This window comes from Antechinus flavipes, chromosome 3, assembly GCF_016432865.1.
Source record: "Antechinus flavipes isolate AdamAnt ecotype Samford, QLD, Australia chromosome 3, AdamAnt_v2, whole genome shotgun sequence".
NCBI classification, from domain to species: Eukaryota; Metazoa; Chordata; class Mammalia; order Dasyuromorphia; family Dasyuridae; genus Antechinus; species Antechinus flavipes.
Window position 1 is genome coordinate 63,997,679 of NC_067400.1, and position 25,944 is coordinate 64,023,622.

Below are 25,944 nucleotides of genomic sequence, written 5' to 3' on the forward strand. Positions count from 1 at the left end.
TGCCTGATAAGACTCACTATTTACCTTTTGACAGAGAGATGATGGACTAGGGTGCCAATGAAAACATGCATTTTTTGGATGTGGCCATTAGTTTTGCTTTTACTATATTCTATATTATACAGTGGTTTGGTTTCTTTTTCTTTTTTAGTTAAGGAAGGAAAATTTTTCTTAATTGAAAAAAAATTATAAAATTCAAAGTATGTCTCTTTCTATACCTTGTATTTGTCATTTCTGTCAGGAGGGGAGTCACTGGTTTTCTGATGGGTTCTCTGGAGACATGGTTGACCATTGAGAGGGTTCTTAAGTCTTTCTTTTTTATCTAGTCATCCAGTTTATTTATTTTGTTCTTAAGTTTTATAAAGGTATTTTTGTTTGGTTTTGTTTTTACAATGTGGCTGCCCTTATATAAATCATTCTGGTTTTATTCACTTCACTCTGAGGTAGTTCATACGACTCGGGTTTCTCAGAAAGATCCTCCCTTTCAGTTCCCAGTTTAGGATCAGGAAGGTTGTTTTCCTTGTGACTATTCCCTTCCCAGTATTATCCTTCTTATAGCTCCCCTCCCCCAGCACTGCTTGTTTCCTCCTGTTGAGTATGATGTATTTTTGCACCAAACTCTGTGTGTGTGTGTGTGTGTGTGTGTGTGTGTGTGTGTGTGTGCACATGCATGCTCAACTCACCTTTGTCCAGTTTAGATCAAAATAAGGTTCATCTAATGCCTACCCCTCCAGCCCTTATTGGTATTCTCTCCTCCTGTATTCTTTTCTCAGAAATATCATTCTTCCTCCTTTCACACCTCCACATGAAGTGGGTGGTGTAAGGAAGGGATTACCCATTTATATAGCATCCCCTATGAGCCAGGCACTGTATTTAGTGCTTTTTACAAATATTATGTTCTTTGATTCTTTTAAAGACCCTGAGAAGTAGGTGCAGTTATTATCCCATTTTACAGTTGAGGAAACTGAGAAAGACGGGTTTAAATGACCTGCCTAGGCTCACACTGCTAGCAAGTCTCTGAGACTTCCTGAACTCAGGGCTTTCTGAGTTCACTGCCTCTATTCAGTGCCTCTAACAGTCTCCCCAGAGTGTAAAAAGACCCAAAGGAAGACTTCCAGCTTGCTGGGTGGCTACTCTGTGGAAAATGTGAAACAGCACAAAACAAGAATGACATGGGATGAAAATTCACCCCCAGCAGTCTGCAATGGGGAAAGGGCTGAGCACCTCAGGGAGGACACAGTTAGGATAAGAAGGGGCTGTGGGGGGCCCTGAGATTTATGAGCTGTGGGATCTCTGTCTCAGTCTGAAGCTGAAGGAGAACCATCTTCCTAATTAAGTCTATGACTCTGTATTACCTGGTAGTATGGTGGAGTTGGGTTTGGCTGTCAGATCATTGGGTCAGTTAGTGTAACCTTGGGTAGGAAGTGGGGGAGAGGGTGTCAGGTGTGCTCAGAGTAGGCTTTTGTTTTTGGTTTTCACTTTTTCTATATTCTATGAGATCCTAGACTAGAGACACAGCTAAAGGTGCTTTGTCTTTGGCTCCTGGTTTCTGTTTTGGAGACGTTCGAGAGCTTGTGAAAGTTGGAGAAAATATCTAGTCCTTCAGCTTATTGATCCCATGATCCAGAAGTCTTTTCCCAAAATTATTTCTACTTAATGGTTTTTAAAATTCAGTTGTTTTTGATATCAGATATCTTGAATTTTCTTATGTTTTTACAATCTTTTGATTTTGTTCTAATATTTCTTGCTGTCTCATGGAGTCACAATCCATTTCTTGAGTAAAGTATATTACTCTTTTTTTCTAAACTATTTGTCTCCCTTACTATCCTTTACTCCAGAGATCTTAACTAAATTTCATTTTCTAATCTCTTATTTCTCCTAGGATTATGTAATCTTGATGAAAAATCCATTTTTTTTTCCCCTGTGAGTTGATACTTGGAGTTGTTACAGTTCTTTTTAAGTCTTTCTTTTTGGGACTCTCTAGATAAACAATATTTTTTGATGCTGTTTGATGATGCAATTGTTTATTCATCTCTAATAGCACATAGTTCATGAATTGGGGCTTTATACCAGGGCCAAACTCTTCCACCTAGCATTATTTTGGCCAGCGTAGTCCTTTTGGGGTGGAGTGGTCGACCTTGATTAGTTTTGCCCTGGATCCCTGGGTTCCTCTGCTGACATAAACCTCCAACATTAAACTTTGCTGGATCTTTGAAGTTTAGAGTGCTGGATCTTAAGGACCTTCTCTCAAGACGCTTCTGGACCGTAGCTGTCTTGGACTGAGTATTGCCATGCTGCTCTGGTCATTTTCTCCTGAAATGTTATTCTGGCCATTGTTTTCTGCAGCCATTCTCCAATATTTCCAATAATCTTCTATACTGGAGCTTTCTGACCACTCTTAGGGAGTCCTCAGGGGAGTCCTTTGGTTTTCCTGCCTCTGGACACAGAACTTTACTGGCTATAAGTGATCCTGACCATCGTGGATCCTGTTGGGAGGCGTCCCTGTTTTGGGGCTAGCATTTCTTTCCTTATTTCCTTGTCCTGTTAACTGACCTCTGATTCATTTCTGAAGTGAAAGAAGTCACTGTTGGGGGAGTGGGAGTAGAGCAGAGAACTGACTTTTAATGAAACTGAGGACTTTGAAGTATTTCTGATAAAATATTAGAGCTGAACAGAATCCTTAAAATACAAACTCTGCTGAGACGGCTGTCTGAATAAAGGCGGACTGCCCAGCTTCCACACACCTACTCCAGTAAAACCCTGACATTTGTCCAGTCTGAATAATGGTCAAGAAATCCACTGTGACGTGCAGTAATGGACTTCTCCCACTAAAGAACCGCATGAGGGCTCAGTCAGTAGGACAAGAGGACTAGGGAAATATGTATACATATTTATACAGTTATCTTGCTGCACAAGAAAAATTAGATTTAGGAATATGGTGAAAATAACTTGAGAAAGAAAATAAAAATGCAAGCAGACAAGAAAAAGTGGAAATGCTATGTTGTGGTCCGTACTCATTTCCCAGTATTCTTTCTCTTGGTATAGCTAGTTCTGTTCATTATTGATCAATTAGAACTGATTTGGATCCTCTCATTGTTGAAGGGAGCCACGTCCATGAGAACTGATTATCATATAGTATTGTTGTTGAAATGTATAATGATCTCTTGGTTCTGAATCACATCTTATTTCAGTATCTGACATTTCTTTTTAAAAAGTATTTGTTAAATCCAATATATGTATAATTTTTTTTACAATTATCTTGCTGCCCAAGAAAAATCATATCAAAAAGGAAAAAAAAATGAGAAAGAAAATAAAATGCATGCAAATAACAACAACAAAAAGAATGAAAATGTTATGTTGTGATCCACTCTCAGTTTGAATTATTTTTTTCTGGCTGCTTAAAGTGCTTCTCCACCCCTCTCCCCCCCCTCATGATCTGAAAAGATTTTGGTTATGATAATCGTAGGAGTTTTGATTTGGGGGTTTCTTTTAGGAGATGACTGGTAGATTATTTCTATTTTCACTTTTCCCTCTGGTTCCAATAGATCAGTTTTCCTTTATGATTTCTTGAAATATAATTTCTAGGCTTTTTTTCTTTATCATAGATTTTGGGTAGTCCAATGTTTCTTAAATTTTTTTCATCTCAAACTAATAAGGTTTTTTTTCTTTACCTTCTTTTTTTTCTATTTTTTTCAGGTTTTTGACTTTGTTTTAATATTTTTTGCTGTCTTATAGAGTCAGTTTCTCCTATTTGGCCCATTTTGATTTTCAGGGACTTTGCTTCATGGGTAAAATTTTGAACTTTTTATACCAGACTGTTAATTTCCTTTCCAATTCTTTCTTCCATTGCTTTAATTTCTTTTAATAATTTTTTTTCCTTTAATGTTCTCATCTATAAAAATATTTTAAAGTTTTAAAAGAAACTTTTGTTTCTTCTTTCAGGAATTCCAGTTGAATTTATTTTGCCCAAGTTGTGTTTTAATCTGAGACTTGCTTTTAAATGTTTTGTAGTCATTTTCTTCTTCTGTGTTTGTGTCTTAAACATTCCTATTACCATAATAGCTTTTAATGTTAGGATTCTTTTTTTGTTTATTCATCCTAATAGCTTACTTCTTGACTTCAGACTTTATGTTAGGGAGCAGCATCTACACATTTCTGTAGGGAGTATCTTGAGTTGAGTTTGTGCCCTCCAAGGTCGATTGCTATTTTCTTGGGCAGTTATGTTATTTCAGGATCTTATGGACAGCTCACAATGGGGACTTGCTAGTTTTCCACACTCCCAAAGTTGTCTTACCCAAGTCAAAGTCTGATCACTGAACTTTGTATGTTTCTCGATCTGCATTTGGGCCTAAGCTGCACATCTTGTGGGCTTGCTTAAGTTGGACTTCTAGCAGACTATTGCTAGATCCAGCCATTATCAGTTAGCTTATAAAGCTTTGCTGGTTTGGTGACAAAACTGCAAATTCCCTTTTGGTTTGGGATTTCAGACCTGGTTGTTCCACTGCAGGCCTCAGCCTGGGCTTGGGGCTAAAAATGAGTTCTACTAGACAACTCCATACTGATCTAGATAATTTACCAGACCAGATCTTGATAGGGGAGTCCAAGAAAAAATTTTTCCAACCCAAAATTGACAAAAGATGAGAGATATAGTTACTGAAGAGAGGAGTTATGGCTGTGTGGAACATTCTAATGCAAAGAGAGGCTTGTGCCAGGGCAAGAAGTTCCAGGTTCAGTCCAAAGAAGTCTTTCTTTGTGAAGGTTCAGGAAAAGGTGCCAAATGGCATTCCACCAACATTTCCTAGTTCTAGATGATAGATCAAGGATAGATTTAGGAAAGGACCTGGTCCTGGTTGATCAGGGAGCATTACAGAAATAAGCAGAAGCACAAAATAGTTTTTAATAGATTGTTTTAGTTTCTTTTCAATTGTTCTAAATGCTCTGAGGAACTTTGTTTTTCTTTTTTCTAGTTCTGTAAAATATTACTTTAAGCATTTGGCACAATGTGGAATAAGTAAATTAATTTAGATAGTATTCTAATTTTTATCATATTGGTTCAACCCACCCATGAGCAATGAATTGTTTCTTCAGTTATTTGCCTCTTTATTTCTTCAAATTGTGTTTTATAGTTGGATTCATATAATTCCAGGTTATATCTTAGTAGCTATACTCTCATATATTTTATAGGTAAATTAGTTTTTTGAATGAAATTTCTCTTTATATTTCTTGTTGAGCCTTTTTTGGTAGTATATAGGAACACACACTGATGATTTCTGGATTTAAATTATTTTCTTTAAATTTGTTGAAGTTATAATTATGCCGGTTAATTTCTTTGGTTTGCTACAGGATTTTCTAAGTCAATTGCCATTTAATTGATACAAAGAGATATTTTTATTTTCTTTCTGCCTTTAATTATTCCCTTGACTTCTCTTTCTTTTCTTATTGCTCCAGGTAGCATTTCTAATGCTATATCAAATAGTGTTGATGGTGGTTATCCTTGCTTTTACTCCTTAAATTATTAGAATTCTCTCTAATTTTTCTGCATTACATATGTTTGTTTCTGGAGTTAGATAGATATTATTTACTGTATTGAGGAAGGTTCTTTCCTATATTTTCTAGAGTTTTTAATAGAAACAAGTGCTGGATTAAAAAAATCTTTTTAGCATCTTTTGATAAGATTATATGATTTTTACTTATATTACTAATATGATTTCTATTTATAATCTATTCTTATGTCCGAATTCTTGACATAAATCTAACTTGGTCAAAATATGTTATCTTTTTAATATATTGTTATAACCTTCTTGCTAATATTTTATTTATAATGTTTGCTTTAGTATTCATTGAGATTATTGGTTCATAGTTTTATTTCTCTGCTCTCTTTTCTTAGTTTACATATCAAGACCATATTTTTAGCCTAAAAAGAGATTAGAAGGATGTCTTCTCTTCTTATAATTGCAAACATTTTATGTAAAATTTGAATTTATTATTCTTTGATTATTTGATAGAATTCACTTGTAAATCTATCTGGTCCTGGATTTTTTTTTCTTTGGGAATTAATTTCAGCTGTTAAATATTATCAAATGCCTACTCTGTTTCAGATACTTTGCTAAACCCTAGAGATACACAGAAAGTCAAAAGATCCTCAGGAAGTTTACAGTCTAATAGGAAACCACTAAAAAGTGATCTGAAAAGGAGGAAGGAATAACTGTGGGAATGATGAAGTCTAGAGGAGCACGATCAGATGGAAAATAAAGAAATGGCTGATTTGGGTGTCTTTCTTAAATGGAGGTCCTAGGAGGATCTTTCTAGTCTCCAACTGTTGACAGGGAAGAGCCCCAGGAACATAAATAGATGAGTTCCAGGGCTGACGTGACTTGGAAAGAGGTACATTTATGACTTGCTCAATTTTTCTTTTCTTACGTTATCTAATTTTGCTAATCTATATTTTTTATAGTTTTATAATTATTATTCCCATTTCCTATAAATTTTCAGTTTCTAAGCATATAATTACATAAAATAATTTTTAATAGTTTGTATTATTTCCTCTTCAGCCGTTCTAAGTTTTCCTTTTTCATTTTGATACCAATCATTTGGTTTTCCTTAAAAAAAAAACAAAACAAAAAACTTATTGTTTATCTATTATGTTTTTTTCCTAATTTTCAAGGAACCAGTATTTAGTTTTATTTCTCATTTGAGTGATGTTTTATGCTTTTGATTTGATTATTCTTTAAGATTTGTAATTTCTGTTTTCTAATTTGAATGAGGATTTTTTGTTTGTTGTTTAAGCAATTGATTTACAGGGAGATGAGCCTTTCTAAGAGGGCTTTTACCAAGAGATAATCTGGAAGCCACTGCATACTCCCATGTCTTCTCCACTAATTGTTTAACCTGTAAAAAACAAAGATAAGACAAAAATTGATATCTATGAAAGTAATGCCCTATTTTATAAGCTTAAGAACAGAAACTAGTATGAAACTTTTTGGCAGGTTGAAGGGAAAAAATTGGTGGCCAAGAGAGAAGGAGATAGGCTGCACAGAATCTCAGAGAAATATTTTCAGAGTAGACTACAAAAGCAGGCCCTGATGGTGACAAGAGACAATTTCTGAGTTAAAAGTGGTGCTAAAACCAAATTCACCCATCAGAATATGTCTTCTATAGTCAGGAACAAGAAACAAGTTAAATTGGAGAAGTTTAAAAAAAAAAAAAAGATGTTCCATAAACACAAGGATGTGAAATCTGAAGCAAAAACCATAGAAATTCAGTGTACTCAGAAGGTATAGATTGAGGAAATCTCACCACAAAAAAATAATATATTTTTGTTAGGGACAACTGATGACAAATACATGGAGCCTATTTTTATTTTGACTTGGATTGGAGCTTGTAGAGTTCATGTTTGTTCATAATGGGGGGAAAATAATCTTATACAATACTGTGTAATCTGTTGAATGAAATCTGGCCTTTGAGATAACTTTGAAGTATAAAAATTACAATTTTAGCAAATAAACAGAATTGCATAAATGTGAAGGAAAAATTAGTTGTATGTCTTGTTGAATAATTTATTCTTTCTTTTTTGGCGAAAGCATTTGGAGTTCTAAAATTTCCCCTCAAAACTATTTTAGGTGCATCCTCTTAAGTTTTGCTACTCTTATTATTTTTTGATGATTATTTCTACACTTTTTACTTTGACCCAGTAGTTCTTTAGAAGTATAGTAGTCTTCCATTTTTATTTATCTTTATGAGTCTTTATTGGATATAATTTTTATTGTACTGTAATCAGTAGATGATATTTAGTGTTTCTACTTTTCTACATTTTTGAGAGGTCTTTTTGCTCTAATACATGGTCAGTTTTTGTTAAAATGCCACATATACTTATGAAGTATGTAAATTCTTCTTTATTTTCCAGTCAGTAATTTCCAGGGATCTAACATCTCTAAGTTTTCCTTTTATTTTTTCTCTTTTTAAAATTTCACTTTTTCTTTTCTTTTTTTTTTTTAAATCTCTTAATTTTTCTAATGTTTTCTTCAGGTCCTTAACTTCTTTCTTATATTTCTTTTATTAAGATTTGTTTAGCTCTGAAAGTGGTACATTAAGGTCCTCTTATATTATAATTCTGTTATATATTTCTCCCTCCATTTAATTAAATCTTCCTTTAAGTGTTTAGATGTTATCCTATTAGAAGTATATAATAAGTTTTGATATTAGTTCACTATGGAGCTTTTCAGCATGATCTAGCTGTCCTGATTATCTCCTTTTGCTATCTATATTTTACATGGAATGATATCTGAAATCATGATTGTTTATATTCCTTTTTTGAATTTAGCTGAAGGATAATGGATTTTGCAAAATCCTCATTTTAACTCTGAGTGATTCTTTGTGTTTAAATGTTACATTTCTTCCTTCCTTTCTTCTCCTTTCTTCCTTTCTTTCTGCAGTTGGGGTTAAGTGACTTGCCCAGGGTTACACAGCGAGGAAGTGTTACGTGTCTGAGACCAGATTTGAACTCAAGTCCTTCTGACTTTAGGGCTAGTGCTCTATATCCACTGCACCACCAAGCTTTCCCAGGCCCCTTGTTATTTTAACTTTAAAGATGTTAAGGTTCTGGGAAGACTTTTGCCCCCCTCCTTAACATGCAGACAGTTCAAACCTACCCATTCCTTTTCCAATTAAACAAACATGTGGACCTTTCTATATTTCTTTTGGTGCCTATGGTTGCATTTAAAATTATCTTTTCTTTTCTGGTGTTTTCATCAAGGATATTTGGAAATCTATATTTGCCTGGAGTATTATTAATTTTATTAGATATGTTATCCTTGATTATGTGTCTTTATCTGCCTTCATACCCGTCTCCTTATGTACATTTAGAAAGAAATCTTTTATTATTCTCTCTAAGGCTTAATGGAGTATTGCATTCCCTATCTCCTACTTACGCCCTTACAATGTCCTGTCCCTATTCTTCTCCTTGTATCCTTAGTTTCTTAGCCCATCATCAGCAATTTAGAGCTTTGCATTGCTGGTGCTATGGGGTTGGGACTCTACCTACTCTACCAGTCCCTCAAGCAGCTTCACTGCCAGTAATGTGGGAGTGCTAAGTGTCTGTTTAGATTTTTTCATTTTTTTTCACTTCTTTTGGATTTGAGTTTCCTATACCATGAAGGCAGAAAAAATTGTTTTATTTTTTGGTGTATTATTGTCTGCTTTGATGTGGTTGGGGAGTTCTTAGGACTGGAGAAAATGGCCAGTTCTTTATCTTGCAACTTGATTCAGTTGTCTTATAAATATGAATGGATCCTTATAAGGTTAATTGTTGTAGAAGAAGCTTCTAATAGTAAAATGAGGAAGATTTATTAAAGACATGAAAAAGCACAGGAGAAGTTGAGTTTTGTGGAGTATGGGGTTTTGATCCTTATTTAAATTTATCCATAGAATAGATTGAATAGCCCAGTTTAAAGGCATCCCAATCTCAGATTCCATTCTTTCATCTTAACTTTCCCCTAATGTCATCTTTTTCTCTTCTTGGGTTTTCTCCTTCTCCCCTCTAGAGGAGTAGCTGGGACAAGGACGAGGCAAGATAATAAATTATTGATTTGACTAATGGGAAATTCCTACTGGAGAAACCATCATACTTTGCTAGTAGGACATTTTTATATTAAAAGCTAAAGATTAGAGAAATATCCTAGCAATGTTTTGATATCTCTAGGCCTTCTTGATCATCCTTTCTCCCTTATGAAGGGCTCATGATCTCTTGATAGCAAGCTGATTATTTTAATAAAAGGTTTGACTATTGGTCACTAACCTTTAGGCTTTGCAGCCTTTATGGGAACAGATTGAAAAAATTAGGATCATCGTTCTTGGTATCAAAGGATTATCAAAGCTAAAATGGTTCCTAATAACTATCCAGATATCCTTCAAAGCTCTCAACCTATTTCTCTCTTATGTTCTTGCTTCGTGTATCCTAGCTTGCACTGTCCATTTTAGCCTGGGTGACCCTCTCATGCATTGGGTTTGTAGGGTCTCACTGGGTTTCTCTCACTCAGTTTTTTCATGCTTGCATCTAAGCCTTTATTTAAGTTGTTGCAAATTCTTGATTCAATCTCTCTCCTCTTTACTACACAAAATCCTTCTCTTAAATCACAATTTATGGCCGTCAGTTGTAGGAAACTTTTCCTTAGTATTTTTACAAAAATTCCAATAACTTTTATAATTATAACATAATTGTAATTCTATTTATGTCACTTTCTTGCTTATCTATTTTGTCTCTCCTATGAGGTGGTAAACCTCTGGGTATATTCTTAAGCCATCTGAATTTGAACATGGCATTCCCTTCCTCAGAAAGCCTATTAATTATTCCCATTATGTCTAGGATAAAATATGAACTTCTCTCTTGAGTACCAGAAATCCTTTGCAGTCCAGTTCCACATGTCTGTTCTAGCTTATTCCTTGGTATTCCCCTTCAGGCACTCTAGGTGCCCTTCTCAGGGACTTCATCTCTGCTAGTTGCTCAGTGATTTCTTAAGACCTTGCCTTGTCTCCACCAAACTGATGTCCTCCTTGTTTTAAGGAGGCCAGGTCTCCCGCTGCATTCAGGGGTTTCCTTCGTCGTGCTGATCTGAATCTGGATGGTTGCAAAGGAGAGACCGGTGACTTTGCCTCCTCACTTAAATCCCACTGACTTGCATGTCATGACATCACTTCCATGTTGTTCTGGTCTTCTGTAAGAGCAAAGGGCACCGTCCCTGACCCGGTTCTGCCCTGGTGGGAATGCACTTGCCCGCTTTGGCCTCTTGCTTTCTCACTTCCTTAAAGCTTAGCTCAAAGACCGCCTGCTACTGGAGTCTCTTCCTGATCCCCTCGCTGTCTAGCGCCTCGTACTGGAAATCGCCGTGTGTTACATTGTGTTAACTCTGTGTGCCCTCGAATGTCCCAGACCAGGATCCTGAGTAGGTTCCCTTATCCCCTCAGCCCTGGGCAGTGCTGGAAGATTATAGACTGTGGAGGGGCTGCCCAGCTATATTGCTGCAGAGAGTTTCTTCTCCTGGGAGCTCTGTACTAAGGAAATCGGTCCCTTATTTTTATTCCTCCTAGAACATAAGTTCCTTGAAAGCAGGGACCATTGCATTTGTGTTCCCACTTCTCAACGCCTGGTGCCTGGCACAGAGAAGGCCTTAATAAATGCTGAATGAATTCATGTGTGAGTGAGTGGAGGGCATGTCCATTCTTTTGGCCTGTTCTTCAGGTTATGGTTATAATACCTGAATGGGTTATATAAGGCTTTTCATGGTAGACATCTCCTTTTTCAAAGGTTTCCCAGCATCTCATACGTCCCCTGATGGGCATGAGTCTGGTACTGCAATGCCAGGTGAGAGAGCTGGCTTCTTTGCTTCGAATGAAGGATGCAGAAATCCAAGACTACCAGGAGAATGGAGCCGTCCCGAGCCGAGGTGAGAGGGGACAAGATGATTTTAGGAGGGTGAGGGTCGCAATGAAGAAGGAGGAAGAATCGTTTGAAGTTAAGAATTGGCATTGGCCTGATTATAATAGGTAATCCATAGGGAAGAGAGAGGAATACTGGGGAATGAGTAGAAATTAGAAATTAGATGCTGGGTCCGAAAGTTCTCTCTTTGTCCAGCCATACCTGGACACTAGCACGAAAAGCCTTTGGAAGAGTGGCAGTAGTCATACAGCTTTGGCCTAGGATATCACAAGATTGGGGTATTAGGAAGCTTACAGTCTCTAAATCTCTCCCCCTAAGAGAAAAGGGATGCTACAAAAAGTGCTCTCTTAAGTATCATTCAGAGGAATGAAGCACTGATAATTTTTCCAGGACATCTCTTATTCATCCCTTCTCTCTTTTTCTACTGCTGCCACATTTATTTAGATCCACATTACCACATTCCAGGACCATGACACTCACTTTCTAAAAAATGTTTTCTACTTTAACTCTCTCTTCCAATCCGTGCTTTATACCACTGCCAGAGTAATTTTGTTATAATTGGTTCATTCTTCTGCTAAAAAAAATCTTCAGTGATTCCTAATGTTTAGGAAGTAAAGTTCAAACTTCTTTGTCTGACATTCAGGATCTTGTGCAATGCTACCACCACCTTGCTTTTCCAGACATATTTCATACTCTCCCCCTCTTGCCAAACCAGTCTATTCTTTGTCCTCCTTACATTTTGTATTTCTCTTGATTCCTTGCTCCTTTACTCTCAAATATTTTTGCTCATTCTGTTTCTTGTGCTTGGAATATTCTCCTTCACTTCGTCACTTGGGTTTCTACATGCACTTTAAAGCCTGATTCAAATGCTTCCTCCTTCATCAAGCCTGCTTCTCCTCCTAATAATGATTTTTTCCTCCTTAGACCACATAGGGTATTTGTCTTGTACATGTCTGATACATTTCTCATGTAATATCTAACGTATCTAATAGGCAGACTGAAGCTCGGGGGAACAACTAGAGCCAGATCCTTGGATCTGAGAATCATCTGCAGAGGATTAAAGTTAAAAATATGGCTGCTGATGAGGTTACCGAGAGAGAGAATATATAGAAGAGACCTGGGATAGAATCTTGGGGAACACCCACAAGGGGCATTTGATGTGGAGGTTGATCCAAAAAAAGGCTGAGAATACAGAGAAGGTGGGAGGATGGGAGAGTAAGAGTGAGTAGAACCAAGAGAGAAAAACCCAGAAGGGAAGAATGTCCAGAAGAGGATGATCAGTAGGCTCAAGTGTGACAGGTTAAGAAGAATTAGGTCGGAACAAAGACCATCACATGGGATGGCTAGGAGATGATTGGTATCTTTGGATAGAATGGTATCCATTGAGTAATTAGGTCAAAATCCAGATTGCCAAGGGTTGAGGAAGTCAGGCAAAAGTTGCAGGTTCCAGGAGAGGGGATGATGGATGGATGCGTTCTCTTGGGGAAGATCGGAGGAGGGGTGATGGAGGGCACATGTAGAGGGGCTGGCCTTGGCCCAGAGAACAATTACTTCTTTGTCAGATGCTGGGAGAAGGGAATGAGTGCGAGGTAATGTAGACTTGTTTAGAGAGGAATGGAGCGGGAGCACAGTGTTGAATGACCTTAATGTTTTCCACAAATTCAGAGGGGGTGTTCTTAGCTGATGGTGGGGGTGAGGCGAGGGATGTGGAGACATCGGGAGGGAAGAAGGGATTTGGAATAACATCTATGGAGCACGAGATATTCAGTTAGAACACATGGTCTACCTTGCTGCAGGACACAGGTGAGGCTGCATAGCATGGATTGTAATGAACCCAGTCAGAAGGGTTTGGGGATTGCTTGTGAGTGATAGGGAAGGAGTTGTGTAATGGGAATAATCCATTACCAGGGTTTGTCAAGTGAAGAAGGGTGGGATAGCACAAGGACATACAAGATTCCGGAGCCACTAGGATTACCTCAAAGTTTGCAAACTTTATCCTCACAACAACCCTGAGAGGTTTACTCTTTTACTTAAAGAAATCGAGGTATAAAGAGGTGAGATTACTTTCCTAGGGACACATGTGCCTAAAGGCAGATCTGGCCTTAGTTCAGTTAGTCAGATAGCTCACATGTGTGCCAGCACTACCAAAGTTGGCTAGGCAGCTCCCAGTCTAATGGGGAGAGGCAGCAGGTAAACTATATACAAACGAGAGGTGCACAGGACAGGTTGGGAGTAGTCCTAGAGAGGAGACACCAAACTTAACAAGGACTGGGAACCTTCAGCTGAAACCTGAAGCCAGAAGTGAATATGAGGGACATGAGTCACTGAAAAGGCTCAGGGAGCATATAGTATCATATTTGAGGAAGAGTTGGGAAGGGAGAAAGATAAGAAGACTGGAAAAGTAAGATAGGTTTTTAAAGACTGAGAACTAAACAGAGGATTTTATATTTGCTCCCAGGGACATGGAGGAGTCACTGGAATTTATTGAGGAGGGGGTGATATCATTAGATCTCTACATTATAGCATGATCAATTTGACAATTGAATTAAGGATATGTTGGAGTGGAAAGAGATTTGAGGCAGGGAGATGGAGCACAAGGCAGTGGTAATCTGGGTGTGAAGTGATGAGAGTCTGCACCAGAGTGGTTGTGGTATCAAAGGAGAGAAAGGTACAAATCCCAGAAATGCTAAATTAAGCTAAAATTAACAGACCTCAATATTGGATTGGGTATGGGGAAATTAGGGTTCTGGGCCCACAATCAAGAAAACCCGAGTTCCAGTCTAGCGTCAGAAATTTACTAGCTGTGACCTGGATCAGTTACTTAACCCTGTTTGCCTCAGTTTCCTTATCTGTAAAATGGGGTTAATGATAGCACCTATCTTGAAGGGGTGTTATGAAACTCATCAATTTTGACTCTAAGAGAGAATAAATAACCTAATCATTCAGTTGGTTATAGAAACTTATCTAACCCTATAAAAAAGTAGGAAGAGAAAGGAAAAGAAAAGGGACAGGCTAGAAGGCAGGGAAGAAACACTAGAGAAAAAGGAAAGAGAAGGGAGGAAGGGTTGATAGAAAATAAGATAGTGGATAGAGTAGATTAAAGAAATACTTCAAAATTAAGGGGGAAGAGTGATAGGAGATAAGGTAGTGAGTGGGATGGGTAAAACACACACACACACACACACACCACTAAGGACAGGGTGGAAAGAGAGACAAAAGTATATACAGGGAAGAAAATAGGATAGAGGGAAATACAGAGCTAGTAATCATAACTATGAATATGAATGGGATGAACTCTCCCATAAAATAGAAGCAAATATTACAAGAGTGGATTAAAAAGCAGAATTCTACAATATGTTGTTAATAAGAAACACATTTGACACAGAGAGACATACAGAGTAAAGGTAAAAGGCTGGAACAGAATTTATTATGCTTCATCTGAAGTTAAAAAAAAAAAAGCAGGGTTAGCAATTCTGATCTCAGATAGGAAAGTACATCTTGATAAAGGGTACTGTAAATAATGAAATAGTAATGATACTAAATGTGTATGCACCAAGTGGTAGAACAGGCAAATTCCTAGAGAAGATTTTAAGCCAATTCCAAGAAGAAATAGACAGCCAAACTATTCTAGTGGGGAATCCTTAACATTCCCCTTTCAGAATCAGACAAATCTAACCACAAAATAAACAAGAAAGAAACTGGGGAGGTTAATAGAAACCTAGATATGATAGACCTCTGGAGAAAATTTCCTCTGAGAAAGAAAGGCAGTACTTGGCACCTACACAAAAATTGATCATGTGTTAGGGCAAGAAAACTTCATAATCAAATGCAGAAAGGCAGAAATAATAAATGCTTTCTTTTCAGACCACAATGCAATAAAAATTATATTCAATAAAGAGAAGGACTTAGGACAGAAGATAATGAGTTCAATTTTAGACATTTTGAGTTTAAGATATCTATAGGATTTTTAGTTCAAGATGTTTAATAGGCATTTGGGGATAATAGACTGGAGGTCAATAGAGAGTTTAGTACTAGATAAATAGCTCTGAGAGTCACTTCCATAGAGATGGCAATTGAACCTATGGGAGTTGATCAAGTTGTATATAGGGAGGAGAGAAGAGGGCCCGGGACAGAGCCCTGGTGTTTTCTCATGGTTAATGGCTATGAGATGGATGAAGATCCAGGAAAGGAGCTCGAAAAGGAAATGTAAAACATAGAAAGAAGAACCAGGAGAGCACAGTGTCACAAATACCTGTATTAGGTATGGATGGAGTATCAAGAAGATTAGAGTCATCCACAATGTTAAAAGCTGCAGAGACCAAGAAGGGAAAGAGTTCAATAAAGGTGTTGGATTTGCCAATTAAGAGATCATTAGTGACTTTGGAGAGAGCAATTGTTCGAATAATGAGGTCAGAAGCTACATTGTAAGAAATTAAGAAAAGAGTAAGAGGAAAGGAAGTGGAGACACTTATTGTGGGTGGCCTCAAAAGGAGGTTTAACCTCAAAAGGATGGAGAGATATGGGAGGATAACTAGTGGGGATGGATGAATAAAGGATTCTTTAAAGTTGGAGAACACATAGGCATGGACAATAGGGAAGTAGCCAGTAAATAGAGAGATTGAAGATTAGTGGGAGAATGGGGATGATAGAAGGGGCAGCTTTTGGAGAAAACAGTATAGAATGGGATTATTTGTAAACATAGAAGCTTTTGTTTTTGGAAGGAGAAAGGCCACCTCTTTACATGAAATTTTAACAGAAAGGCTTCTGGTTAATGTAAGATGAGGATCAGGGGAGAAGGGAAAGTTCTTGGCAAATTTTTTTCAGTAAAATATAAGGCAAGATTCTCATCTGATTAGTTGGGGGAGGAGGAGCTGGGAGAGCTTTGAGGAAGGATGAAAGGATGGGACAGTGAATTGATTAGGTAGGTATAAAAGGATTTCCTGGCTACTTTGAAGGCCTAGTTAACCTCATGGAATTTTAATTTAGAGTAGACCAAATTAGCATGGTTTTGTGAGTTTTCTTCAGTTTCACTTAGCATGATGGGGGAGCAAAGGCAATGGTTGGTGAGAGTAATCCAAGGATAGCGTTTGGCAGGGCAAACTCTTTGATAGGATAATGGGGTAAGGGACAGAATAGAGTTTGCTTCACCAAATGGTCAGGATAAGGAAGGGAAGAGAATGTACCAGTTTAGGGGTGATGGTGTCCTGAACATTGGAAGTGAGATCGTTTTGACTCCAGATCTAGGATTCTACTACACTTTAGTACTACAGTGGAACTGACCAACTGGTTAACTGTTGAAAATGGGTTGTGAAGGGAGGCAACGAACTGAGAAAGTACTGATAGATGGAGGGAATGGAAATCTTTGGTGAAGGCAAAGAACAGGTATAAGACAGATGACACTAAGAGGAAAGCTGACAAAAAATGTTTAAAAAGTAAGATAAAGTCTTTTTGGTTCGTTGTGATGATAATATTGCTGTTAAACTACATTAGGTATTTTTCAGAGGTTTAATTCTATTACATAGTGAGCTCCAAATAAATTATTGATTAGATGAATGAACAAATAATCCTAGACAAGGCTGGATCTGCTCTTTGCTCTTCAAGTATAGATCCTTAAACTCTTTTCTTTTTTCCTTCTTTTCGGGTTACAGATCGATTGAAGACAGAGCTATTTGATGAGACTGCTTTCCTGGATCGGGTCATGACAGAGGTAAGAATTCCTCCATTTCCTTACTTCTCAATTAGCTTCTGTTTCCTAATTCTATCCTGGTCACTGATTAGGGACCATGATTTTCTGATACTTTTAAGCTTCAAAGCCTGTAAGAATCAAAGAGCTTTTTTTTGAAGAAAAAAAAATCACCCACAAAAAAATGGTTTAATTTGACAAGCATAGGTGGTAAGTGACAATATGCTTTTAGTTTTTTTAAATTTTTCAATATTCATAATAAACTAATTTACTAGAAACTAGTAAATACAAATAAACTAGTCTTTGAATCCCCTAAGATCATTTATCAGGGGTTCAGAAAATCAAAGATGTTGACCATGTGGCACTGAAAAAAACATTTATTTTTCACACAGTGATTCACAATCTTAGCATTAGCATGGTGATAAAAATGCAGTTTATCTTGTACTATTTAGTAGCTGTTTTTGTGTTCTAGGTGAGGGGCCCTAGGAACGTCCTCAGTTAGGATTTCTCCACAGTGCCCTCCTCTTTCCAGTGCTGGAGGTTCAGCTGGTTTGGATCAGAGCAGGTTTAAAGCCAGGTGATTCACGTGTCAGGGATCTCTCGTTGAATGGTTTTGCTGAATGTAGAGCTAGGTGTTTACAGAATCCATAGGAGCTCTGGCAACCTCCATCTGGTCCTTTCCGACTTTGCACTTGACCCCGTTATTGGTGCAGTTCATGCCATGGATGTGGGAGATCCTGATTCGGCCCGTGCTAGCATCACCTCATAACTCAGCTCTGTGAATTCCGGTCTTTTCTAACCCAAGAAGATTCATTCAGTGCTTCCTCTGGGCTGGGGGCTGGGAATATAAAGACAGCAGTTCCCACCCTCCAGAAGTTCACTTTGTGCCGGGGGCTGACGTGCTATGTGCAGACGGGACAGTTTGGGGAGGGTGCAGGAGCTATCACGGTGCTTCCCACATGGGAGGTCCAACTCTTTGTTGTTGTTGTTGCTGAGGCGATTGGGGGTAAGTGGCTTGCCCAGGGTCATCCAGCCAGGAAGTGCTAAGTGTCTGAGGCCGGATTTGATCTCGGGTCCTCCTGAGCTCAGGCTGGGGCTCTGTCCACCGCGCCCCCTAGCTGCCCCAAGGAGGGGCAATGTCCAATGAGCTGTTGGGATAGTCCCGCTAACAGGTGGCTGGCTGTTGTCCTTGGGTCGGTACTTGTTGGTTGTTGTACCTGAAGCACTCCAGGTAATGAGAACCTAGATCAGCATCGGGGTCCAGGGCTGGCCTGGCCAGGTAAGGGGGGAACGCCCAGGTGGCGCCCCCCGCTGATGAAATGGAAAACTAGCGTGCCCCAAGCAGGGCGACGGCTTAAGTACGGGGTCAGCGCCGGGGGTCCCAGACCAGTTCTCGGTGTGCGGGGAGGAGCGGGTGGCGGGTCCGCATGCCCCCTAAGCCTCCACAGGTAAAGCTTGCAGAATGTTTCTTCTCGAGCACTCAGGGCTCTGTCCTTTGGGAAGCTCGCTCTCCTCTTAACGAATCTGCAGATTGTTCTGTATGGTTTCCTGAGGCCGCTGGGCGAGCAGCGGGACCCGAAGCCGCGTTTGCGTTGGATCACTGAGGAAGCAGCTCGTGCGGCGCCACTGTCCCAGTCCCCCAATGTCTATCGCAAGAAGCCTTGCTTCCGCTCAGTAACCACCTTGTTCTAGTCCGCAGACTGGCCAAATCCTGGGTCCGAGGCAACAGAGGCCTGTCGCAGTTCCCGCCCAGCTCTCCGGGAACAGACCCACACTTTGCAAAAAAGGGTTTAAAAAATCTTCCTGCTGTTGTCGCTCCGGATCCCTTCTTTTCTTGTGTTTTTCCACTTGTTATGTTATACAGTAAGTACTTCCAACAAGGAGGCCTTCATTTTCCTGCTTGTATTGTCTGCATAGACTCGAACGCTGTGTGCCACTGTTACACAGACACACACTATTGTCTTACTCATCGTCACATGGGTGTATCTCTTATCACCTTGCATTGCCTCAGTCAAACTGAGACCGTTAAGGACCTTAGCTTACAAAGGTCAAGGTCTCCCGCTGCGCCTGGAGCCATCTCCAGTCATCCTGAGCTATCTCTGGCCACTGGAGCCCAGTGGCTCTGGAGGGAAGGCGAGGCAGGAGACCTTGCACAGCCCTCCTTCACTTAAATCCAATGTATTTGCATGTCAGGCATCCCCTCCCTGATGTCATGGTCCTCTTGGAGAAGAAAGAACAACAATAACCATGATAAAATTCTCTCCCACAGGCTTTGTTTATACTTTGTAGCATGTAATGCCTTCCGCGGTACAAGGAAGATGGCAGGGACTCACTAAAAACCCTTTGTTCTGTTGCGGCCCCTGTCCTGTGTCCATGTTGTAGGAACAGAGAGAAAAGGCCTAGGGAATCCATGGACTTGTTTGGGGAAAGGAATAGCACCCTTCTGAGTTATTTAGGCAATACAGCTGTTTCAAACCCAAGGAATATCAGTGTTCAGAGGGACCATGTATCATTTAATCTAGCCTTCCCTCATGTTATAAATGGGAAACTCAGACCCAGAGGCAGTAACTGATTGTACGATGCTATGTGGACTTAAACCCCCTGACTCCTAACTCCTAATCAAGTGCCCTCTGCATTGTGCCCCATTGCTTCAGCTGGTTCTTGTGCATTTGTGAAGGTTGTGGGAGGGAACCACTGGAGAACCCTCATGGTCTCTTAGGATACCCTGTTGTGTTTCTAGTGTGGGACATTTGCTACTCGAACTGGAAGGTTTCTCTGAGCAGTTGTGAGCCCATCATGACCACCAAATTCTTGCAGCTCCGGCAAACAGGACACAGTGAGGTCAGGGGGTCACCCAGGGCTGAGCTGGGAGGATGTGCCATTAAAATAAGCAACGCTGAATAGGAAGATAAACAAACTGTGGACAGAGAGCTCTAAATGAAGGATCGGGGGGCCAGGGCTGACGTCAGAGGGCTGGGGGGTCAGTAGCTGGGGTCTGTGTTTCCTGAAGGGAATAGAGTTGGGCGGAGGGCCAGAAAGATGATGTTCGAGGGGTAATAGGGTGGGTAGCCTTTGGTGGAAGTGACCCAGAGGTCTGAGACAAGGAGAAGAACTTGAGAGGTTGAATAGGGCTAAGTTCGGAGCAATAATAAATCTTGGGTTTGAAATCCATTTTACCTTTACAAATGACAAAAATCTTTTCTCTTTCCTTACTTGGACTTCACTTGGTGATTGCCCTTTCCTCTCTTGCCTGGGATCCTTCATTTCTCATTCTCATCCCTGGTCCCCAAGGAGACCAACCTATGAGGAACCTGCTTAGAGAGAGTCTGGCAGCTGAGATTCAAGAGGAAAACAAAAGAGACAAGGGTTGGATAGAGCAGAGCCCCATAGGGGATGTTTCTTAGGAGTAAGAGCCAGCTTCAGGATTGGGAATGGGGATGGCCAGTGTCCGAGAAAGACCATTACTGTACAGGAGCCTTGTGCCCAAGGGAGCTGGGCTAGAAGAATGACAGAATGCCCTCCCAGCCGTGTCCCTCACGGTCCTTCCCACCCCTTGGCCCTCTCTGTGCATCCTCCTTCCCATCTGGTTGCCATCAGGCTGTGTGGCTGCTGGCGGGCTCTTTATTTATTTATCCCAGCATAATGGGGTGAGGAGGGAGCTGGCCCGGGCTTGGCATTCCGGGGCCGTGCCACAGAGCCACAGGCGGTTTGCATGGGTGTGTGAGTCACTAGGGCCGCATGCTGCTCAAACCAGACGTGGCCAGGCTCAAAATAGAGCTCCGCCCTCTGCAGCTGGCTACCCCTGGCCAGGGACCAGCCCTCAGCACTGGCACTTGGGCAGCTTCATGAAGTGGGTTCCTCCAGGGTGGGGGTCCTGGCGGAGTTACTGCCTGTCATCTCCCTGGCCCCGAGGGGCTTCAGTGTAGTTGGCTACTCCCCATTACAACACTGATCCCAGTGTTGAGCCCAGATCATGATGGCTCTGGTCGAAGTCTACAGGATTTACCTTCCAAAAAGAAACCCAGTCTCAATTTATTGCAATTTGGGATCAACCCCTTTCTTCCCCTTTGGACACCTGGTCATGTCCACTCTAGGGCCAACATCATAACATCCTGCAGCTGATGCTTATGAGGTCTTGGACATGTCTGTCACTTGCCTTCGGCCTTTCGGTGTCGTTGCTGCTACGTAAATTCAGTCTTGGGGGGAGGGAGGGCGGTGATAGCCCCACTCAGAGGTAAGCACAGGGTGTTAAAATGCATTTTGATAAGGCCTTTCCTTTCAGTTTTGGGAGTGCCATGGTTGGTGAAGAGGAGCCCATTGGTGATACTGGACTCTAGTACTCTCTTCCCTAAATTAGGACTATTTTAAAGCAGATAGTGTCTAGTATCAGTGAAACCTTCAATTTGATTTTCTGTATACCTATATTGTCATTACTCTTCCCTTAGGTCTGGCCACTGCATCGTCTTTAGTTTTCATTTGAAGTGTCTTCAAAACAAATCGATCATTTCTTTACAATTTCTTTTTTATCAATGCATAGATATTTCTTGACAAATGCCTACACCAATCCCTTCGGAAATTACAGTTTAATTTGTCGTTAACAAAAACGATCAGGGACATGTCTTTTACTTTGGGGAATGTGATATTAGGATTGACCATTGTGTTTGACTGAAGTTGGATGGCCTCTACACGCTGACTTTCTTTCCGTTGTTACAATTGTGTATATTGTTCTTCAGATGTTTCCTTCATTGCATTACCCCATACAATTAAGACTTTCCAGTGCTCTGAATTCTTCACATTAGTCACACCTGACAGCACTATGATATTTCTTTACATTATGATGGTATGATTTATTACTGATTCCCCTGTGGGGCACAAGTTTTATTTATTTATATATATTTTAATTTACATCCTTGATCTTTCTCCTGATCTTCTGTTTCATATTACCAATTGCGGTTGGACACTCATCTTCATCTGGATAGCCTATAGACATCTCAAACTTAATGTGTTCATTATATGCTTTTCCTCTGCCTTCCTCCCAGATTGCCATCTTTCTTTTGAGGTCACCACTAGCTTTCCAGTTTCCCAAGTTCATGACCATCAGTGTCATTCTATCTTACTCTTTTCCCAACCCCTCCCTTGACATTGCCAACAAATTGTCAAGCCTTGTCGATTCTCCCCCTAAAATGGCTCTGCCATCTTTCCTTTTCTTTTCAGTTATATGACCATCACTTTAGTTTAGGCTTTCATCCTCCCTTCCCTTAATTGTTGCAGTGGCCTCCTAATTGCTTTCCTTGCATTCACTTTTTCTTTATACTATCTTTCTCAGTTCTGAAGCTAGGTTTGATTCTATAACTCCATGGCTTAATAATCAGCACTGACTCCCTGTTACCTCCAGAGTAAGTACAAATCCTTAGCCTGCTTTTTAGTAAATAAAATAAATATGAAAAATAAAACACACCTTATATCTATATAAAATATATTATTATATATAAAATAGATAATAGGTAATAACTATATATGTATATAACATATTTTTGATGATCCAGCCAAAATGGCTTTCCCTCATGGCCTACCTTCTCCTTTTCATGTGTCTTTGCAGTCAGTGTCTGTTCCTCATTCTTAGAACTCCTTCATTCCTTCTCTTTGCCTCATAGAATCCCTTGCTTCTTTCAAGATGCAGCTCAAATCCTACCTTCTCCACTAAGCCCATGTTGTTCTCCCAGACTGCTAGTGTCCTTCCTTTCTTCCTAGTTACCTTATATTTTATTTAGTATTTATTTACTTAATATTTTATTTAGCCTTTATTTAGTATTTATCCCATATACATATAAAGCACCCATAATGCATGTACAACCTTCTTTGACTGAACTTAAGTTCCTCCATAGGGACACTTGTTTCCTTTTTCTCCTTGTAGCCTCAGCCCTGGCACAGATCTGGGTACTTAATAAGTACTTATTGACTTATGGAATGATTAAATGTTTTATCATGGAAAGAGCCCAAAGGAGACCTTGATTCAAATTCTGCCTCTGAGCTGTGGGGCTTCTTTAGTTATAAAATAGAGGGGACTCCTGTAGCTGCTCCTGTCGATAGAGCTGTGGTAAGTGTCAATGACATGATGTTTCTAAAGCCTTCCAGAATTTCTCTACCTCCTGCCTCTCTCACCCTGGTGATGTTTCTGCTCTGCATCCTTCTATTCTGATTAGTCTCTGACACAGCCCGCTATCTGTGAGGTCCCCAGAACATATTTCTTTCAACTTTGGCTATCCTCCATCTCTGGAATTTTCCATCTCTTCTCTTGTTCCTCTTTGGGTACCCTTCTCATCCCTTCATTTCCTCCCCACATTTTTCAGGTCCCCTTTTATTTATCGACTTCTTCCTTTAGAATGGAAGCTCCTTGAGGGTGAGGGACTATCTTTTTTTGCTTGAATTTAATTTTAAATTCGCACAGTGACTGACAGTAATTTTTAAGGAAGTACTTAAATGCTCTTTTTATCTGTCTTTATAAATCTTAAAGTACTATATAAATGTTAGCTATTGTTACTTTGTGGGCTGATATATTGGCATTTTTCTCATGGAGATTAGATTTATTGTGGAGGGACCATCGCCAATATCAACAGATTATCTTTATTGAGCACCTTTGTAGTAAATACAGTGCGGTTGTATTTTTTAAAAATTCAATATGCTTCTTGTTCTCAGGGAGTTTTCAGTCTGGGAGGAAAAACAAGCCAAATGAACACTGATACTATACATTTACACATATTCCAAATGAACTAATAATTGTAAAGCACTTAGCACAGTGCCTGAACATAGTAATCACTTTATAAATATTAGCACTCATTTTTATATAATACATTTACAAATAGCCATATGTGTGTGTATATATATATACACACACACCTTGAGAGAAAGTAGGAGATTATTTGATTATTTATGATGGACTCAAGGTTTATGCCAAGTTATTTGGAGAGGGGGTAACAGTCTAATGTTATAGAAGGAAAGATTCTCTTGCTCTCTTGGGTGGTCTTGCTTTAACTTTCTTTTTCTTTTCTTTAACTGGAAGTTGTGTGGGTGCTTATTGGAAAGTGATTATGTAAAAAGCAAAATGCATTTATGTATGCATTTGCAAATACAGTATTTGTACTATAATATGCAAAATGCATCTTAAAAAAAAAAGGCTTCCTAGAAAACAGATAATTATCTGAGATATAAATTAGAAAAAGTATGCTTTTTCATTAGTAAAATCATTCCTATATAATACATATTCAAATAATCTTATATATACCTTAAGAGAAAGTAGGACATTTTTTGTGATGGACTCAAGGTTTATATCAGGTTATTTGAGGGGGCAGGTAACATTCTAATGCAATAGAGGTACAGATTCTCTTGCTCTTTTGGATGGTCTTGTTTTAAGTTTTTTTTCCTTTTCTTTAACTGGAAGTAATGTGGTTGCTTATTAGAAAGTGATGATTGTATAAAAAACAAAATGCATCCATGTAAGCATTTGCAAATACAGTATTTGCACCAGAATATGCAAAATGCTTATTTTTTGTTTTTTTAAAGAAAAGCATCCTAGAAACTATACATAGGTCATTATCTGAGAAATAAATTACAAAAAGTATGATTTTTCATGAGTGTTAGAATGAGTGATGAAACTGAAAATTTAAATAAAATAGAAAGGGGGTCTTTGATATAACTGATTAAGGCTATCTTCCTCCTTTGAAGCTTGAACCGAACAAGTACTATAGAGTGTCTTCCTCCCATTTCTTATCTCACTACTCCCTTCCAAATGATTGTGGGTGCATGTAGAGTGAAGAGGGTCTTTTGGAAGAGTGGCCATATACTATTTGGCTTGAGGAGAAATTACCTTCAGGACGTTCACTCCGTAGGAGCTGACCAAGAAGGAGAAAGGACCAAGTTGATTGTCTAGTAGCATTCTCAGTTTCTTAGTGAATACCAGTGTGGGCAGAATTGAAAACTGTATCCCTTAGTTACTTCGTCATTTTTGGAATTATCAGTAATTCTGATAGATAAAAATTTGTTTGAAACCTTCATATAATCCCAGTCTGGAGGGATATCCTAATTATCCTTGGTAGATATTGTTGAGTGCACAGAGTTGTCACTAGACTTAGTTGTATTCCACTTCTATCCAAAATAGAAATCACCATCCTCCAAGAGGATTGTCAAGAAACAAGAGGAACTGAAGACTTTGGCCATGGGACCTTGAATGTGGCTATCTGAGAGAACTCCAGTAACTGCCTTGGTGCCTTTCCCTCATTATTTATTGTTAGAGGGAAGCAATATGTATACTTTCCTTTGACTTCATCTTAGTTATTTTTTTCCTTCCTAATGGTCTAGAACCTTAGACCCATGAGACATTCTTACTGCTCACTACCCTAGTAGTAATGGTAATGCTTTAGAGATCCAGGGCTGGTTCCAGTTGTGCCTGCCCTCGTTGGAGCTGTCCAGGTTTGACCAATAGTTATTGACAGATTGAGAGCCTCTCATCTCTTAAGCTGCCCCAGAAGTCTCTGGCTTGAATCAAATGGCCCTTGTTATGGCCCCATATAGAATTCAGAATATCACTTTGCAGTTTGTCCACATGTATAAATATATGTTTCTATAGATATAAAAATTGAGAGAGTCTGTGAATTGCTTTTTTTTTTCTATACCCCTTTTCATGGGGCAGGCTAATGAGATGCATGTCATTAAAGGGCTGATGTTTTGTGGAATGGGAGCCTTTTAAACTGGATGTGCCTGGCTTAGTCATGGCAAATATTTACCAAAAAAAAAAAAAAATAGGGACATACCATATAAAATTAGAGTTCTGAAAATA

The 25,944-nt window shown here is 39.2% G+C and overlaps 1 protein-coding gene across 2 annotated transcripts in view; it reads left to right on the plus strand.

Moving 5' to 3' along the window:
• NHEJ1 (non-homologous end joining factor 1) overlaps positions 1-25,944 on the plus strand; it is a 102,978-nt gene that overhangs the window by 18,542 nt on the left and 58,492 nt on the right. For both annotated transcript variants that reach the window (XM_051983525.1, XM_051983526.1), the window contains 2 exons: positions 11,297-11,435; positions 17,077-17,135. In XM_051983525.1, coding sequence (XP_051839485.1) covers positions 11,297-11,435; positions 17,077-17,135 — 198 coding nt within the window. The remainder of the gene's footprint in view (positions 1-11,296; positions 11,436-17,076; positions 17,136-25,944) is intronic.